At 42.2% G+C, this 19,971-nt stretch overlaps 1 protein-coding gene across 1 annotated transcript in view; it reads right to left on the reverse strand.

The window, feature by feature from the left end:
• PPP1R36 (protein phosphatase 1 regulatory subunit 36) overlaps window positions 1-17,749 on the reverse strand; it is a 39,455-nt gene extending 21,706 nt beyond the window's left edge. Inside the window, 6 exon segments of the mRNA XM_032245896.1 lie at window positions 3,589-3,655; window positions 3,785-3,882; window positions 4,405-4,491; window positions 14,470-14,517; window positions 16,643-16,707; window positions 17,577-17,749. Of these exon segments, the coding sequence (XP_032101787.1) occupies window positions 3,589-3,655; window positions 3,785-3,882; window positions 4,405-4,491; window positions 14,470-14,517; window positions 16,643-16,707; window positions 17,577-17,645 (434 nt within the window). The 5' untranslated portion in view covers window positions 17,646-17,749.
• Between the last annotated feature and the right edge of the window lie 2,222 nt (window positions 17,750-19,971).

A 19,971-nucleotide genomic window follows, 5' to 3' on the forward strand; every position in this document is an offset into this window, starting at 1 on the left:
CAACCCCAACTCGGAAAAAAAAAAACAAAACTTTTACAAAAAAAAAAAAAAAAAAAAAAAAAAAAAATTCTATCTACTATATCTTCAAATATTTTAAAAATCTGGTTTTTGTAAATAAAACATTTGGAGAGGTCAGACACTAAATTCTTATAATTGTGCTTATTAATTTTCATTTTTAAAAAGTTATATATTTTCACTGTTTAAAAAATATAGAGAAATGCATCAAGTAAAAAGTTCTCTCCTGCCTCTGTCACCATCCTGTTCCCTAGTGGTAACCACTATTAAGAGTTTGGTTTGGGCCAGGCACAGTGGCTTACACCTATAATCCCAGCACTTTGGGAGGCCAAGGCGGGTGGATCACCTGAGGTCAGGAGTTTGAGACCTGCCTGGTGAAACTCTGTGTCTACTAAAAAATACTAAAATTAGCCAGGCATGGTCATGCATGCCTGTAATCCCAGCTAGTCGGGAGGCTGAGGCAGGAGAATTGCTTGAGCCCAGGAGGTGGAGGTTGCAGTAAGCCAATATTGAGCCACTGCACTCCAGGCCGGTGACAGAGTAGGGACTCTGTAAAAAAAAAAAAAAAAAAGGGGGGGGGGGCTTGGTATGAATCCTTTCTAAACTTTATAAAACATAGACAATCACATATAACATCCTCCTCCACCAACATATGTACATGTGCATGACTATATGCCTTAAAAATGTTTTTTGGTAATAAGTAGGGTAATACTGTATATACAATTCTTTGCAACTTGCTTTTTTTTTTTTTAATTTGGGTTCTGGAGTACATGTGCAGATCATGCAGGATTGTTGCATAGGTACACACATGGCAATGTGGTTTGCTGCCTCCATCCCCCCGTCACCTACATCTGGCATTTCTTCCCATATTATCCCTCCCCAACCTCCCCCGCCCCGCTGTCCCTCCCTTAGTCCCCCACAACAGACCCCAGTGTGTGATGCTCCCCTCCCTGTGTCCATGTGTTCTCATTGTTCAACACCCACCTATGAGTGAGAACATGCGGTGTTTGATTTTCTGTTCTTGTGTCCGTTTAATGAGAAGCAACTTGCTTTTGTCACTTTCTGTGTAGCACAGACCTCTTTCTATGATATATATAGATTTTCTTCATTCTTTTTAAGAGCTGGATATTCTATACCTCATTTAACTAGTCTTCTATTGATGGGTATTTAGGTTTTTAAAAATATAGACAAGTGAAATTGCTAGCACATAGTGCATGTGCATATTAAATGTTCATGCCACACCCTCCAAAAAGGCTGCACTGATTTACAATGCTATCTCATTTGTTTTTAACTAGAAGTCATTGTTTTCCTTCTAAATATTTTTTAAGACTTTTGCTGCCTTCTTTGTGGCCCCAAATGGAAATTCTTTCTCTGGCATTGGTTTCTTGAACTATACCTAAAAAAGCAGGATGAGGGTGACCGTTACAGATTTTCTTTTCAAGGTATTAATAACTCCCGGTCTCAGGTTGGGTTCTCCACCAACAGACACTGGGACAAAGACTTGAAAGTGAATCGTTTTGCTGGGAAGTGATCTCAGGAAACATCAGTAGGAAAGTAGGGAAATGAGACAGGAAAAGAAAGGAAGCCAACAAAGAGGGTGTTAACAAGTAAATGGAGTTCAGTCCTGCCAGGACTCTGGGAGATGGTGTGGAAAACATCTCAGTTTACCTACCAACTCCTCCAGCAGGGCACTGAGTGAGAGCTGCTTTTAGGGCACTGACTCCCTAGCTCTGAGCTTGCCCTGCAGTCAGGCTGAGCGTGCTCCTGTTGTGGAATGAGGCCTTCCGGCTGAGTCTCAGGCGGTTGCCACAGCAGCCTGCATGTGTGTGCTGAGAGAATGCAGAGGGGTGCCAGTGGTATCGGGCACCCAACTCTCACTGAGCATTCACGGTGTAGGGGCCGCATGAGGCACAGCCATGCACAGCCATACAAAGGGGATACAATTACATAATTACTTTCCAGTTTTGTAGCTGAGGAGACAGGCTTAAAAAGGTCAAGAAACTTACCTAGAGTCACACACCTAGCATATCCTGGGGCTGCCAAACATAACTAGTGGAAAAAATTGATCTTCAGTAAATGGGTAAATCCCCCTTTTTTTTTTTTTTTTTTTTTTTTTTTTTTTTTTTTTTTTTTTGAGAAGGAGTCTTGCTTTGTTGCCCAGGATGGAGTGCAGTGGCACAGTCTCGGCTCACTGCAACCTCTGCCTGTCAGGTTAAGCAATTCTCCTGCCTCAATCTCCCAAGTATCTGGGATTACAGGCGTCTACCACCACACCCAGCTAATGTTTGCGTTTTTTTTTTCTTCCTGAGATGGAGTCTTGCTCTGTCGCCTAGGTTGGAGTACAGTGGCATGATCTCAGCTCACTGCAACCTCCGCCTCCCAGGTTCAAGTAATTCTCCTGCCTCAGCCTCCTGAGTAGCGAGGATTACAGGTGTGTGCCACCACACCCGGCTAATTTTTGTATTTTTAGTAGAGATGGGGTTTCACCACATTGGCCAAGCTGGTCTCAAACTCCTGACCTCGTGATCCACCTGCCTTGGACTCTGTGCCTTTGATCACGTTGGGGTCACCACCTGAGACGTGGGTCCCACTGCCGTGGAAGTCTGACCTGCAGACTCTGACTCAACCGCAGATGAATAAATGCACTCTCATACCATTAGGCTATATCAAGTGGGCTAGGGAATGGCCGCTGGCTGCTTTCAGGGGGCAAAATACAACCAATCGACCTAGATTCCCTGTTCATCCACACATTTATTCCCTAGACATTACGATAGAGGTTCTAAGTTAACACAGTTGTGAATAATTAACATGGTTAAGAGAATGGTTTTACAACTGGTAAAAGCTTTTGGTTCTGGGGCCCAGAATAAATGCAATTAATAAGTAATTCCCCTTTAATGAGGTGGCTGCCTTCAACCTGCCCCAATAAAACCCTTTTGCCTTCCAAAAGGCTTGAGACTATAACCTTCTCTAATATATCTTTACTATTTTCTGTAATATTTTGCCAACCACCCCAAGTGAATCTCAATAGGCCTCCCAAAGTGCTGGGATTACAGACGTGAGCCACCATGCCTGGCCATTTGTATTTTTAGTAGGGACAGGGTTTCACCATGTTAGCCAGGCTGGTCTCAAACTCCTGATCTCAGGTGATCTCCCTGCCTCAGCCTCCCAAAGTGCTGGGATTACAGGCATGAGCTGCCGCACCGGGCCAGTAAATGGGTATATCCTTTAACTATTATGTAAAAATAATGCAGTCCATATGAGACTCTGACTGCATGCTCTCCGTAGTCCTTGCCCTGGGACTTTGTCTGGGGTTCCCATGACTTCTGGCTTCCTATCCCTGACTCTTTGGTCGTAGTGTTTGTGACTAGGTCCTGAGAGGATGGCTTGCATAGAGCCAGCCTCACACTCTTCCTCTAAAAATCAGATTTGTCATCACTAACCAGATGGAGTTACTGAAAAATAAAGGATAAAAGATCTGAAATGCCTCACAAGCAATACATACATACTTCATAAATGTTGTAAAAGAACAGATCCGCTGCGATCTGAAATGCCTCACAAGCAATACATACATACTTCATAAATGTTGTGAAAGAACAGATCCGCTGCATCTCAGTATCTTGTAGCAAAAGCAAAGTAACAACTGAAAAGAGAAAATGGATGATTGAGAGAGGGACAAAAGCTGCCTGAGAGTCACACATGATATGTTTATGCATGGATGTTATGTATACATGATGGATGTTTATGTATGGATTAGAAAACAGTTACTCACATTTAACATCATCGAGTGTAATGGTGCCCTGTTGACCTCGTTTCTCTAAAGATTTAGCTGACTTATCCTCTCTTGCAGCAAGCCTTTTATCTGTCAACCTGTTTTGGAATATAACAGTTTATAGTAGTGTTGTATTTTAATATTTTAGTTGGATTTAATCTAGTCTGACATGCAAGAAGCATTTATTAAAAAGTAATAAGGGCCTGAGGGTCATACATGGGTTTTGTTTGATGTAAGATGATTTCAGAATGCTTTTTATTAAACATTATATTTACTATGTTAAGGCAAGCGGGATGCTCCCTGCCTGATATAAAATCTAAATACAAGTATCATCCAAAATAGATCATTTAAATCATCTATTCTGGTGTACCTATCATTTTCAAATTTTAAGAAACTGTAAAAAGTTGAAGATGTGCTGACAGCCAGGTTAACAGGATACGTTTATTGAGACTACTAGAATTCCCACCATAATTCTGAAACAGTGCATGTTCTCTCTTTGCTGGGTACTCACATTGCAACCTAGAATAATAGGAATGGTATTTTCGTGGTTTGTAAAGGCTGAAGCCAGTCCACTGAGAGGGGCTATCAGCAACTCTGGCATGGTTGAGAAGTTAATCTACCTGTCTGAAGCTGGACCGTCGATTTCTGCAAAGTGAACTGCTTTGCCTCTCTTTCCTTTTTCCTTGACTTCTACTGCAGGCGTAAAACTGCAATCAAATGAGATAATTAGGGACTTCACTTCTTCCAGAGGAAAACAAGTCAAATCATGTCATAACTCATAATCTTGGGACTAGCATATATTATCAGCAGAAGCTGAAGAGAATCTGAGACATAGCAATGTTCAATTCATGTATTTATATACTGACTAATCTAGAGAAAAAATTAAAACTTCAGACTTTACATTCAGCCTCTAACCATCAGCAGTCTCCACAATACCACCACACACAGAACATTTGAAAATCTTGTAGTAACTTCCTAAGAAACAGAAAGCTCTTGAAAAATTTGGAAAGATTATTTATTGAGGTACTTAATATATATGACATGTGCTTTCAGGCACAAATCTCATTTAACCCTCATGGAAACTCAAGCACAAAATATTATCACCATTTTTACATATAAGAAAAATGGAAACTTAAAAAGAGGTTAAGTGACTTGACTAAAATAATAGCAACTGGCAAAGTCAGGACTGGTGCCTAAGTTTTTAGCACAGAGCCTTGTGCTGAGCCACCAGGCAATTCTGCCTCCCAAATAGCAATCTCAGTATTGGCTGCCATGGACTCTTCTAAAGGCCTCAGCCATATCCATCTCCAGGTGGGTGTAGGACCTTCTACTTAACTCAGAGTTTCTTAGCATGTTGTACAAGCACTACTAAGCTATAATGAGTTTAACTAACGAAGCAACCCAATTAAATAACAAATCTATACTGACGATCTACTATGTGTTAGGAATTGCTATGACATTGAAAATAAGATGGTTTCTAATTAGAACCATTGCACAGACTCTCAGGATTCTCAGCAAATGCTAACAGAAAAACAGAGAAAAGTCTTTTGAAGACTATCAGGACAAGGTTCCTGCCTTATAGATAGTACATTTTCTGGGAGAACCATGGTGTCTGCCAAATCCATTGTGAGTTATCACAATGCCACATTGATAACACAATGTAGAAGCTTACCCTCTGCCCAAAGTTATGTGTCCCTCTGTTAAGCTGAGAGACAGATGAAGTAATAGAAGCACTTCCCCTCAACTTTATCCATTCTCTAAAGATGGATATTAATCATGAGAACTTTATTATCTCCTTGGTAAATCCCACGAAGAAATTTTGTTAGAGAAATACCTCCCTGTGGGAATAATAAAATCAGCTTGGTACTTTCTTCTTCCAGGAGTTTCTCCAACTGCCTGGCAATATTCATGTTGTAGGTTAGCTCCTAAAAGCATGTACATAACATTACCTCAAGGGAATGATTTTTTTTCCACTGTTTTCTTTTTTTTAAGACAATTGGCACCAAGTTGGCCAGTGACTATTTCTAAGCTTTCTTTCTTTTTGGTGCTGCTCTTATCACTGGTCTCCATGAAATGGGTATTTGTGGGGCAGGGTGTGCTAAAATACTGAGGATAGAGGTGTGCAGGGAAAAAGAAATGGAAAGATGCCAAACATTGATGGTGGCTACCTCCAGGGACGGGCAGGGGATCAGAGGGGACAGGAAGGAGAGAGAGGGTAATTAAGGATCTCAATCCCACATCTGTATACTTCTGCATTATTTGAATTTTTTTATAAAAATGTATTACCTGCATAACTTTTCAAAACATTGATAGAGATATACAGACTAAGGAGGCCCCAGCTGTTCCCAGCTCTCGCCTGTTTCTCTTCCCTAGAAGATGAGAGAAGATAGAAACACTAAATCTAAGTTAATGTCAAATGAAACTGTGTCTCCTCCCCCTTTTCTCAGTCCCATCCCTATAATTCAAAGTTTCTTGCATTTGCCTGAGATGTTTTGAGACAAGATAGCCTTAAAATAAGGAATTTGAAAGGATACAGTTGGGACTATCTTATTTATCTAGGTAAGTCTATGAACTAAGTCAGATGAACTTGGAACTATAAAACCATAAAATTGGCCAGGGTTGGTGGCTCGCACCTGTAATCCCAGCACTTTGGGAGGAAGTTGAGTCCAGTCAATGGCTTGAGCCCAGGAGTTTGAGACCAGCCTGGGCAACATAGTGAAACTCTGTCTCTACTAAAAATTAAAAAAAAAAAAAATTAGTTGGGTGTGGTAGCACGTGCCTGCCTTCCCAGCAACTTGGAAGGCTGGGATGGGAGAATTGCCTGAGCCCAGGAAGTGGAGGTTGCAGTGAGCTGGGATCACACCACTGCACTCCAGCTAGCCTAGGTGACAGAGTGAGACCCAGTCTAAAAATAAAATTAAAAAGCGGGGCTGGGTGCAGTGGCTCATGCCTGTAATCCCAGCATTTTGGTAGGCCGAGGCGGGTGGATCACCTGAGGTCAAGAATCCGAGATCAGCCTGACCAACAAAGAGAAACCCCATCCCTACTAAAAATACAAAATTAGCTGAGCGTGGCAGCGCATGCCTATAATCCCAGCTACCCAGGATGAAGCAGGAGGGCCACAAACAAACCTCTCGAACACCAAAACGGGAAGGAAGTGGTAATTGTATTCGGCCAGGAGTTGCAGTGGCATAGATGCCTCAACAACCGAGCTCTCCCGGCAAAGAAAACCGAGGCCGTTTTAAAGGCTTACAGTCTGAGAGGTGTACATGTGAGATGGTCAAGAGCGTGGGGGACATGACCAGGTGGGGGTCTGAGCAGTTGAGCAAGAACAATGCCTTCCAGGGAAAATTCCTCTGTACCATGTCCGTGATCTCTAGATAGGGTTGTGGTCAGCATAGGGGTTTTAATCCTTTAGACCTCACAGCAGCACCTACCCGTCCCTCCTCTGGCTGACTTTTAACTTCTGCTTTTGAGAGGCAGTGTAGAAGGCTAAAGGGGAAATGGCCTTAGAAGCTCGGGAGGAGGGGGTCTCCTTCCTCGGGGAGGCTGAGGCAGGAGAATTGCTTGAACCCGGGAGGCAGAGGTTGTGGTGAGCGGAGATTGCGCCATTACACTCCAGTCTGGGCAACAAGAGCGAAACTGCATCTCAAAAATAAATAAATGAATAAAATAAAAAATAAAATCATAGAATTTTGGGGTTATTGGAAATAAAAAATATCATCTAGAATAAGGCTGTCATTTTACTGACGGAGAACTAAGGCTTGGAGAGGCTGACCTGTGTCCCAGTGGTAGAAACTGGTAGGCAGTGTCTGCCCTTAGCCAATTGTCTGATATTTACCGCTAAACTTTTAGTCCTTATGCTCTGACCTCTGGACACACCTTCTCTACTTCACACTTGTCTGAGTGGCTTTCACCCCACTGAAGTCATTCTCTAGCTTGGCTGGTGAGACAGGTTCTACTTTGTGAGAGTGAGCACTCTGCCATAGCCCTGAAGGCAGCCTATGCTCACAATGCATTTGGAATCACCAAGAAGCAACACGAGTAATAACCGAATTTTTTTTTCCATTTGTGGTTCGAGTTTACAAATTTTTTTTTTCATTTTTTGCGCGAATTTTTTTTTTTGAAACTGAGTCTCACTCTGTCACCTAGGCTGGAGTGGCACGATCTAAGCTTACTGCAACCTCTTCATCCTGGGTTCAAGCAATTCTCCTGCCTCAGCCTCCCGTGTAGCTGGGATTACAAGTGCGTGCCACCACATCTTGCTAATTTTTGTATTTTTGGTAGAGATGGGGGTTTCACCATGTTGGCCAGGCTGGTCTCGATCTCCTGACCTCAGGCGATCCACCTACCTCGATCTCCCAAAGTGCTGGGATTACAGGCATGAGTCACTGTGCCCAGCCAATAATTGAAAATTGCACTGTGAATTGTACCTCTGATTCGTGCCCAAACCACAGTCTGGGCTAGTTAGCCTGTACCCTCCTACTGTCTCCAGAGTACAAGGTGTATGTACTTTCCTAATATTAGAATATAATCATGTCATTCCCCTTTGCCTTGAAGTAAACAGGAAAGAAATTCATATTTTCTCTCTAGAATTCATCACGGAAATGCAGATGCCTGGACAATTCTTGGCTTTCACACAGTTAGATTTCTTTGATGGTTCTCAGAGAGTCTTCTCTCAGGCCATAATGAAAGAGTAGTCTTTCCTTGGTTTTCTATCCTCAGGGGAGTCCATGACCTTTGCAAAGATTCAGACAGACTGCTGGTTCTCACCCAGCTTTAGGACAGGACCACTTGAAGCAAGAAAGGAAAGGACAGCAGGTACTATGTCAAAGAGAAAAGCCTGCCTCATGGGCCAACCTAGATGTTGCCTGTGAGTAAAAGTATTTCTCTTTACCAAATAAGAAAGAAGTGGGCATGAAGGCTGATGAACTATACCAACACCTTCATTTACTTCTCATGAGGCATAATTATTGCATTTTATAGATGAAGGAACTGAGAATTATTGAGGCTAAGTAACTTGACAACTGATAACCACCTAGTAAGGGGCAGAGCTAGGATGTGAACCCAGGTCTTCCTTTAAACCATTCTCCACTGTTCTTTCTTAACTACCTATTAAGAAATAATGGCCACCCTTTCCCTGGCATCTCTTGCACAGAGTTATGGGTATCCTGTTGTATTCTGATAGTCATCTCCATCACGTTATAATCTGCAAAAGTAAGTCAAGACTTGCCTGTGAGTAGGGAGCTAGGTTGTCTCTGAGGGTAAGATTTCCTGTGTCATTTGACCAGGAGAGAGGTCAGGAAATTCAAGCTGGGCGAGGGGAAAGGGATCATCTTTTCTTGATCTGAACTTGAGAAAACCTAGAAGACTAGGATTGCTCTTGGCTAGTGAGTATAAAAGTTGGCCTACCCCAAGTGGAAGAGGACTAAAACGTCGGAACCTTCAGGGTCTTAAGTTGATGGGATAAAACTTGAATGCACCTGAGATCAAGCTGTTACTTTGTGTAACAGATACTTGGATTCAGGACACTCCATTTTCCTCCCCTCTCTCTGGCTACAATTTAGTGGTCTTCAAAAGCTCCTTTTCTTTTCTTTTTCTTTCTTTCTTTCTTTTTTTTTTTTTTTTTTTGAGACAGAGTCTCACTCTGTCGCCAGGCTGGAGTCCAGTGGCGCAATCTCCGCTCACTGCAACCGCCGTCACCTGGGTCCAAGCAATTCTCCTGAGTAGCCAGGATTATAGCGTGTGCCACCATGCCCAGCCAAATTTTTTTTTGTATTTTTAGTAGAGACAAGGTTTAATCATGTTGGTCAGGCTGGTCTCGAACTCCTGACCTCTGGTGATCCACCCACCTCGGTGATTACAGGCATGAGCCACCACACCTGGCCCAAAAGCTTCTTTTCTGAGGCATGTTCCGTCCTTACATGAGGGCCCTTCTCAGAGCTTCACATGGTTATTCTTCTCATTCCCTCTGAACAATTCCATCTACTTCACTAGCACCAATAACTCACAAATTTATATTCAAGGCTCAGATCTTTCTGCAGACTTATAAAGTGGCACATCTGTCTACTGAACACTGTCAACCAGCTGTCTTACAAGCACCTCAAACTCAGTCTGTCCAAAATAAATACATTCCCATTTACCATGTATTCCCACCTCCTGTTTCCCCCATCTCAGTAAATAAGTGCCACTATCAAACCAGGAGCTCATGCTGGACAATGGTGTCTTCCTTGATTCTTCCAACACCCTCACCCCTCATGGCTTACTAATCACTAAATTCTTTAATATCTTTTGAAGCCATTTCCCTCTCTGCCACTGCTACCATCTTAATTTTAGTAATCTGTCACCTGAATTTCTGTGATTGCTTTTTTATTTTTTTTGTTTTTTGAGAAAGATTCTAGCTTTGTTCCCAGGCTGGAATCCAAAGGGGCCATCTCAGCTCACTGCAACCTCTGCCTCCTGGGTTCAAGTGATTCTAGTGCCTCAGCCTCCTGAGTAGCTGGGATTACAGGCACATGCCAACACACCCGGCTAATTTTTGTATTTTTAGTAGGGATGGGGTTTCACTGTGTTGGTCAGGCTGGTCTCACACTCCTGACCTTGTGATCCTCCCAAAGTGCTAGGATTACAGGCGTGAGCCACTGTGCCCAGCCCATTCTTTTTCTTTGGCCAATTCTTCTTTCCTTGCCTGTCTCCTATTCTTGAGAGCAGTATGAAGATATGTATCAAAGGCTTAAAATGTGTACACTAATTAAGACACATATCAAGCCAATTGTAATGTACAAACCTTATTTTAAAGACTGAAACAAACTTTAAAAATATCAGACAACAGGGGACGTTTGAATACCAACTGACTATAACTGAATATATGATATTAAGGAATTACCATTTGTACTTTTAGGTGTATAAATAGTAATTCAGTTGTATTCTTCTCCTTCCCCTCCCTGTCCCCCTCCTTATTCTCTTCCCCCTTCCTCTTCTTCTTCTTTTATATATTGAGACTCCCGATCTACATCAGTTGTATTTTCTAAGACAGTGCTTATTTTTGAGATACGTACTGAAATATTTACAAATGACATGATGCCTAGGATTTTCTTCAAAATAATTGAGGAGTGGGGTAGAAAGAGGTATAGATATGAAGTTGACTTTGATTCAGTACTTGTTGATTCTGTGTTATGGATTCTTTGGGGTTCATTACACTATCTTCCCTACCTTTATATATTTGAAATCTTCTAATATAAAAGTTTTAATGGGCCAGAGATGGTGGTTCACACCTGTAATCCTAGGACCTTGGGAGGCTGAGGCAGGCAGATGGCTTGAGCTCAGGAGTTCCAGATCAGCCTGAGCAACATGGCAAAACCCCATCTCTACCAAAAAAAATACAAAAAAATTAGCTGGGCATGGTGGCATGTGCCTGTAGTTTCAGCTGTTTGCTGGGGGGCGGGGGTGGGAGGCGGTGGGTGGTGGGTGGTGGGGGCTGAGGAGGAGGATCGCTTGAGCCCAGTAGGTTGAGGCTGCACTGAGCCAAGGTTGTGCCATTACACTCCAGCCTGGGTAACGGAGTGAGATGCCGTCTCAAATTAAAAAAAAAACAAAAAAAACTGTCTCTGTGTGTGTGTGTGTGTGTGTGTGTGTGTGTGTGTGTGTGTGTGTTTGTGGAGAGAGACAGAAAAAGAGAGGGGAAAGTTTGAAGATTTGGAAAGCTATTTATGTATACCATAAGATGTTAATGGTTACTTGCTTGGGTGGGATTGTGTTTTGTTTTTGCCTATTAGTATTTTATAATTTTTTTTTAAGAGATGGGGTCTTGCTATGTTGCTCAGACTGCAGTACAGTGGCTGGTGTTATTCACAGGTGTGATCATGGCACACTATAGCCTCAAATTCCTAATCTTAAGCTATCCTGCCCCTTCAACCTCCCGACTTACTGAGACTACAGGCACTCACTGATGTTTTAACCCTTTTTCTGTTTAGAAAAAAAAAAGGTGTAGCTAGCTGGCAGCATCCATTTAATTTTACATAAATACCCTCTTTGAGGCTGAAGCAAATCTGACTATTTTTCCAGGTGAAAATAAAATATAAAACTATTCTTAGAGTTATTTCTAAACAGAACTAACATCAGAATTGTCTTAATCATCAGAATCGTGTATTTCGGAAAAATCATATTCATCAACTGAATCACAGGCCAACAACTGTTCGAGAACGATGTTAACGTCACATGTAGGAATGCTGTTTTCTAGGATTTGAAATTTTCCACGATAGACAATTACTATGTTTTGTAAATGGAAATACCACTAATAACAGAATGCTATAAACAGAATGATGTCTTTTGTTTCCAAAGTCAATATACTAGAGCAATGAGAAAATAATTTCTAAAAAGCGAGATATTTTGTGGCAAAGTTATCTCGAGGTAAACACTGTAGCTGCAAGTGCCATTGATGAGTATTCTCTGGAAAAACAAGAAAATAGTTAAATAGAATGATTTTTAAAAACATATTTCATAATTTTTTAAAGTAGGTATTTCCTAGGGTTCTGGCCTCAATCATTCCACTTCCCACTCTAATTTTGCATTTGCCTTTCTCATAAGGGCCAAACTCCTGCCTACTGGATTTTTAACCTGGGGTTCCTACAGGAAGGCACCTTGAATAGTATGCATTAAAAAAAAAATCTTGTTATCCTTTACCCCCTCCACACACTTACTGCCTCTCCCCATCCCTGCTTATCTCTCCATTCTCCTGCCAGAGCTCATCTGGGTCCTAGTCACCACCCTCTTGGATTGCTGCATAACTCTTCTGCCTAGTTCTAATCTCGCCCTGCTAGGTGTGAGAGCAGTCACTGAACACGCCTGCTACCTCTGCAGTTTCCATCCCTACCACTGTCTATTCTCAACCACCTCTGCCTCAGCCCTGCCCCTTCACCACCAACTAGAGTAACATTAAGTCTCCAGTAGCACTGTCTCTGACAGAAAAAGCATGTTCCAGTTCAAGAGTCCTCTCTGACTTCAAATCTACATTTTAAAATTTGTGATGGGATATGCTCAGACTTTTAACAGGGAACCAATACCTGTATTTCCAACAAATCCAAATACCAACTCTGACATAACATATACAAGGGTCTGCCTTCCTCTGCCTTAGCAGGTAGACGCCCAAGGCAATCCTGACACTCTAAGGCTCACCATATTGAGTAGCTTAAACACAAAGCAGCTCCACCAAAAACAGGCTGGCTGATCCCCATCTGTTCATAATATTCCTTTTCTGCCCCCCTTAACTGCCCCCCAGTTTGTGGACACCACATAGTCTGGGGTTTGCAGTTTGTTGTTGTTGTTGTTGTTTTAGTTATAACTTACGTGTAGTAAAGTGCATAAATCTTAAAGTGTGCAACTTGATGAATTTTTTTAATATGTATATACCCACAAAACTACCACCCAGATCAACATATAAGCCATTTCTACCACCTCAGAAGGTTTCCTTATACTGTCTCCCAATGTCACCAGTTGATAATCCCCTAAAGGTAACCACTATTTTGTATTTACTCGTATCATTAAATTTGTCTTTTTGTTAAAAGTTTTATACAATGTAATCATGCAGTATTTACATTTTTGTGTCGGGCCTCTTTTGTTCATGCTTTGTATTATGTCATGTAACCTATATTTTAAATCATACCATCCCATAGGTACTCTCCAAAATTAGTGGAAATCAAATCAAGCCATATTTCAAGAACAATTTGGTAACAAACCAAAAGAAACTTTAGTTTATTAATATGAATACTTTATGAATATGAAAGATATGAAACTGATATCTGTGAACTTATTAGTAGGCTCAAATATAAAATAGCACCATTTGGGGTGGGTTGTCAGATTCGCACTGAAAATTAGTTTAAAATACTGTCGGCCAGGCTCGGTGGCTCACACCTTACTCCCAGGACTTTGGGAGGCCAAGGCGGATGGATTCCTGAGGTCAGGAGTTCAAGACCAGCCTGGCCAACATGGTGAAACCCTGTCTCTACTAAAAATACAAAAATTAGCCGGGTGTGGTGATGGGCACCTGTAATCCCAGCTACACCAGAGGCTGAAACAGGAGAATCCCTTGAACCTGGGAGGCGGAGGTTGCAGTGAGCTGAGATCACGCGACTGCACTCCAGCCTGGGCAACAAAGAGTGAAACTACGTCTCAAAAAAAAAAAAAAAAAAAATACTGTCAACTAACTTCATTTACAAAGAAACTCAGTAAGTAAAAAGTATGATCCAAAGTGCTCATCATCAGCAGAGAGGACTAAGATGGCCTTTAAATATATGTGAAAATTGAGAACGGAAAATGGTGGGCCAGGTACAGTCACTCACGCCTGTAATCCCAGCACTTTGGGAGGTTTAGGAGGGCAGATCACTGGGCCCAGGAGTTCGAGACCAGCCTGGGCAACATGGTGAAAACCTGCCTCTACTAAAAATACAAAAAGTAAGCTGAGATGGGAGAATCACCTAAGCCTGGGAAGTCGAGGCTGCAGTGAACCAAGAGCATGCTGCTGTCCTCCAGCCTGAGAAACAGGAATGATACCCTGTCTAAAAAAATTTTTTTAAGTTGGCACTTATATTTATACACACATTGTCTTGTGCTTTATCATGTATTTTGACTCCTGTAATGACCCTGTCTGTCTAATCCCAAAGCTATCTTACTGTCTATCTCATACTTACTGAGGGTGACGTTTCAGAGGCCACTGGACAGACTCTTCTGTGGCAAAGCTGAAAAAGGAAACTGAAATTACTGCTTTGAAGTGACAGGTTACTCAGAAATACTGAAATAAATATTCTATAAAATACAAACTTTTGATTTTGACTAATAAAATGTTAAGCCTTTGAATTATTTGTTTAACATGAAACATGTCATTATGTTTATAATGTAACTATAAACATCTAGTGTAACTATATATATATGTCTGCTTAGCCAACTCCTTTCCTGACTTCCAGCCCCATTTGTCCAACAGCCCAAGACGTATCCATGTGAACAAGTCATAGCAACCTGAAACACGTGGTCAGTTTTGTCACTTTATTTATGAGATGGAGTCTTGCTCTGTCGCCCAGGCTGGAGTGCAGTGGCACGATCTTGGCTCACTGCAACCTCCACCTCCCAGGTTCCAGCAATTCTCCCACCTCAACCTCCCAAGTAGCTGGGATTACAGGCATCAGCTACCACGCCTGGCTTTTTTGTATTTTTAGTAGTGACCGGGTTTCACCATGTTGGTCAGGCTGGTCTCAAACTCCTGACCTCAGGTGATCTGCCTGCCTCAGCCTCCCAAAGTGCTGGGATTACAGGCGTGAGCCACTACACCCAGCTGCCAGTTTTGTCACTTTAATGCTGTAGGGTGAAGGGCAATATCAGCCACCTGATCACCCAATCAGAGACACCTAGGAGCCAATCTAAACACCTGCTTTTCTCTCTCCCTTCACATCCAATCCCCATATCCTATCAATCCTATTCAAACAGCCTGTCAATCCTCTCTCTTAAATATTTCTTAGTCCTTTGCCTTTCTATCTTTACCAACATGGAGTTAATTCTAACTCTCACTATTGCTTACTTGTATAATTATCTGTAATCCTACAACTGGCCTTCAAATTGGCTGCCTGCCTCTACCTCTGCTTGAATCTAGCAGTTTCTTTGAACATGCTAAATAAACATTTGTTGTGTACCTACTTAAGAATGGTCTCTGGAACCATCTACAGAACCAGCAAGACAGTTCTTGCCACTGCAGGGCTTACTGTCTAATTGAGGGAGACAGTGAGTACATGAAAAGGGCTTAGGCATTAGACAAATCTTGGTTCAAACTATCAGTTTTGCTACTTACTGGCTGTATGACTTTGGTTCCGTTGCTTAATCTCCCTGAGCCTTGTTTCTTCATCTATAAAATGAGGATATTAATGTTCACTTTTCATAGTTGTTTTAAGAATTGGAAAAATATGGCCAGGCACGGTGGCTCACACCTGTAATCCCAGCACTTTGGCAGGCCGAGGCGGACAGATCACCTGAGGTCAGGAGTTCGAGACCAGCTTGACCAACATGGAGAAACCCTGTCTCTACTAAAAACACAAAAAATTAGCCAGGCATGGTGCCACGTGCCTGTAATTCCAGCTACTCAGGAGGCTGAGGCAGGAGAATCGCTTGAACCCAGGGGGTGGAGGTTGTGGTGAGCCGAGATCGTGCCATTGCACTCCAGACTGGGCAACAAGAGTGAAACTCCATCTCAAAGAAAAAAAAAAAGAATTGGAAAAATATGCAAATATCTGGCACAAAATCAGTGCACAACAGATAGTGTCTAGTATTATTAGCTTAGCTATACACTTTTAAGAGTCAGTGTCTTAACAGAGATTAAAATCAGTTTTTTCTAATTTAGTAATTTTCTATTGCAAAATTCACCATCTATTGCAGCAGGTCTAATGTGGTCCCATTAATGTACAACTATATTTCTGTAACTCAAAAAGGCAATTTTATAATTAAAAACTGGACTCTGTAAATCAAACAGACCTACATTTAAATAATCTTAGTCACCTCTGAGCTGTGTGATTGGGCCAAGTCACTTAATTTTCCTCAAATCGCTTAACCCTTTGAAACTTCAGTTTCTTCATCTGTAAACTAATTAACATGCAGCTGTTTCAAAGAGTTGGTAAACTGATTAGCACAGTGTCTGGTCCATATGAGGCAGCTGATAAGTGTTCAGAGAAAGGCTGTTTGCTGAAATGATTGTCTCCAGATGGTGAGGTATCTGGATATTATTCTTTATACTCTTCTGTATTGCTTTTTTTCTTTTTTTTATCCTGGGCACATGTAATTTTTAGAAAAACTCTAATATAATAACGTTTTGTTAAAATTTACCTTCTGAATTCAAGAGTTCTGGTTTCATCTTTCCAGTACCACATCCCTAATCGTAATCCCAACTGCTGAAAAACAAAATTTTTGCAGCAAAAATAATTAAAAGTTCAATTTGCAATCCACAGGCCACAATAAACCTTTAACAATAATTCGTACTTACTAACATACCTTTTAAGTAATAAGAAGGAAACAAGAAACAATGGTTCCTACTAGTCCCTCTTCACATTCTCAGTAAGAGTGTAGAATCCTAAAGTGTTAAACTTGAAGCAGGATTTTATCCCTCTGATTGATTTTAGGTGTGGTTTCAGTAGAAAGGCAGAAAGGAGGGGGAGGGAGAAAGGAAGGGAGGAAAGTAGGAAAAGAGGAAAGAAGAAGCGGAGGAAGGGAAGGGAGAAAGGAAGAAAGAAAATTGAGACTGCATGTAGCTCATCAAAGAAATTTACCAATTAATTGGAATTCAGACAATAAACTGATGCCCAGGGCAGCCTCAGGTTTCTGGTTCTGGAGCCTTCTGGTCCCCAACACTGAACCCGCCCTTCAGACGCATTGGCAAAAAATAAATACACCTTTTCACCAGTGGAAGCTAGCACCCCACCAGCCTTTCTATCCCGAGCGGGCTGCTTCCCCAGCAGTAGGGCTATTTATTTTGAAACCAATTAGAGGTGGTGAGATGGGATTTCATAAATATCTAACTACCTGCCCTGGAGCCAGAATTCAATTCTGACCATCTGTCCAATACACCTCTATAGTTTTGTTTTTCCAGGCAAATATGGCCATGTGTCTTTGAGAACCGCCAGCCCGGGCGAAGGCGACGACCCGCCTCTGGAGGAGGGCAAGGGGCGCGGCGCCGGGAAAGGCGGCACCAAGGGCGGACTGGGGGCAGCAGGGCCCGCCTTGCGCCCAGCCTGGGTTTGGGGGCCACCGGGGCTGCACTTACATCTATCAGGTAAGGGGTCTGCCCGTCTAACCGCTTCCTCCTCGCATAAAACTCGGGCACCCGGTACATGGCGTCGCCCTGGCCGCCACACGGCGTCGCCAAGGCTACCGCCAGCCGGCGCCAGCACACTGCGGCCCAGTGCGCGGGGCGGGGCGGGGTCCGGCGAGGCGTCGCTTCCCTCCTGGGCCGCGCGGGCTGCGGCCGCACCCAGGCTTCTCCCGCGATCCCTAATGCCCAGCCCGGTGCCCTGTTTCCCAGTCTTAAAAGCCGTGGCGGCTTACTGGCCTATCCATTGTAAAGCCACCCAAGGCATAATTCTTCATGGCATTCCAACCATGAAATCCATCAGGTTTTTCATTTTACTGTTTTAATTGGAATAACTACATTTAGTCGTATAGGGAAGAAAGATCAATTTTTTCCAAACTTTCATAATTAGCACCATTATTAAGTTCAAATCCAGGTTGTACCTAGTATGATGGGGAGAGGAGGGTCGAGGTGGGGAAGCAGGGAAGTACTCAAAAGTAGTGTTGCTCAAAAACCAAGAACCTTGCTTAGTGTCAATGGATATTTAATTGATATATTTACATTTACACTCTTCCGATCGTATGTCTTGTAATTCCTTCTTGCAACTGAGTTGATAATGCTGATTCTGATTGTGTTTCCTCCCAGCTCGGAGTGAGCAATGCTAGATGATGCAACATGATTGGGAATGCCTAGTATATTCTTTTGTATCACCACAGCTTAATGGGATGAAAGGCTCATAAGTAGTGGGTATATACTCCCATAAACTTTTAAATTAAGTCAATAGGCTTCCCACTGCTTCTTCTATTCCCGCCCTCCCAGTCTCACTACTGGGTAATACACAATTACTGGCTACAGCAATAAAATAGTAATTATCTAGATTCATGTTCTGCTCACTTGAGTCCATTCTGGCACCTTTTCAGTTGGTCCAGATATATGGAAACCCACCTATTTACTGGCTGCAGACAAGGCCTTCTTACTACAAGATGACACACTTGAGAATATCCCATATGCCAAGAGCTTTTCACCTAGTAGTGAACATAACTTGGGGTGGACAGGACAGGGAAATAATGAGAAGAAGCTCCAGAAAAGATGAAGAAAGACCAAGGAATCTGGATGGCATCCAATCACTTCACAATCATTATTGGGAAGACCACACTAGGGGTCAGTAAACCTCTTCAATTCATCCCAATAATGTGTGGAGAAGTGCTGATAGAAAACTTGAGATCTATATATCTCATCACAGAATAAACTTAGGCTGTCTAATAAACAAAACTTAGGTAAAAATAAGAGTTGAGAGACCAAAACAATATCTACTTAAAAATTACAGAAGTTATTTCACATTGATAGAGGGATGTAATATTTAAAAGAAAGCTTCAGTAACTGTGAAGAGGACAATCTTATGCTTCTCTATAACCTTACCTCAAACAAAAGGAAGAAGAAAAGATTGTTTTTACATTTCAAAATCATGACAGTACTTATTCTAAAAAGTGACCCACCCATTTCCCAGGCTAGATTTTTCACCAGTTAGGTTTCTTTTTAAATGACATTAGAAACTCACAACCAAAACTGGAAATATAATTTTCCCTTTAAAGAAAAAACCCACAATTGATGATGTTTAACTAGGGATGAAGGTATCTTCAAAATATTTGATAACTGCAAGTGTCCTGTGAATAATTTTTTTTTTTTTGCCTAATTAAGAGAAACTCAAGGTCATATAGCTGTCTAAGAGATCTAAGAGCGTGTAATATAGAATTGCTGGTCCCAGATTTTAGGTCCAAGACATTAATTGAATATAATGCATGCTAATACTATAAAAAAGGTCATAATAAACAGATTTCGTTGTGTGTGTGTGTGTGTGTGTGTGTGTGTGTGTGTGTGTGTGTGTTTTGAGATGGAGTCTCCCTTTGTCACCCAGGCTGGAGTGCAGTGGTATGATCTCGCATCACTGCAACCTCCGCCTCCCAGGTTCAAGCCATTCTCCTGCCTCAGCCTCCTGAGTAGCTGAGACTACAGGACTACAAGCGCATGCCACTGCAGCCGAGAAGGCCCCACTGCCCAGCTAAATTTTGTATTTTTAGTAGAGATGGGGTTTCACCATGTTGGTCAGGCTGATCTCAAACTCCTGACCTTGTGATCTGCCCACCTTGGCTTCCCAAAGTGCTGGGATGACAGGTATGAGCCACTGCACCTGGCCTGGAAAGATTTTTATAATGTTATAATTCTACCTTAAAAAATTAACTTACCGGGCCGGGCGCGGTGGCTCAAGCCTGTAATCCCAGCACTTTGGGAGGCCGAGGCGGGTGGATCACGAGGTCAAGAGATCGAGACCATCCTGGTCAACACGGTGAAACCCCGTCTCTACTAAAAATAC

The sequence above is a fragment of the Sapajus apella genome, unplaced genomic scaffold (genome assembly GCF_009761245.1).
Source record: "Sapajus apella isolate SASKATOON/1434 unplaced genomic scaffold, GSC_monkey_1.0 scaffold59, whole genome shotgun sequence".
In the NCBI taxonomy this organism is placed as follows: Eukaryota; Metazoa; Chordata; class Mammalia; order Primates; family Cebidae; genus Sapajus; species Sapajus apella.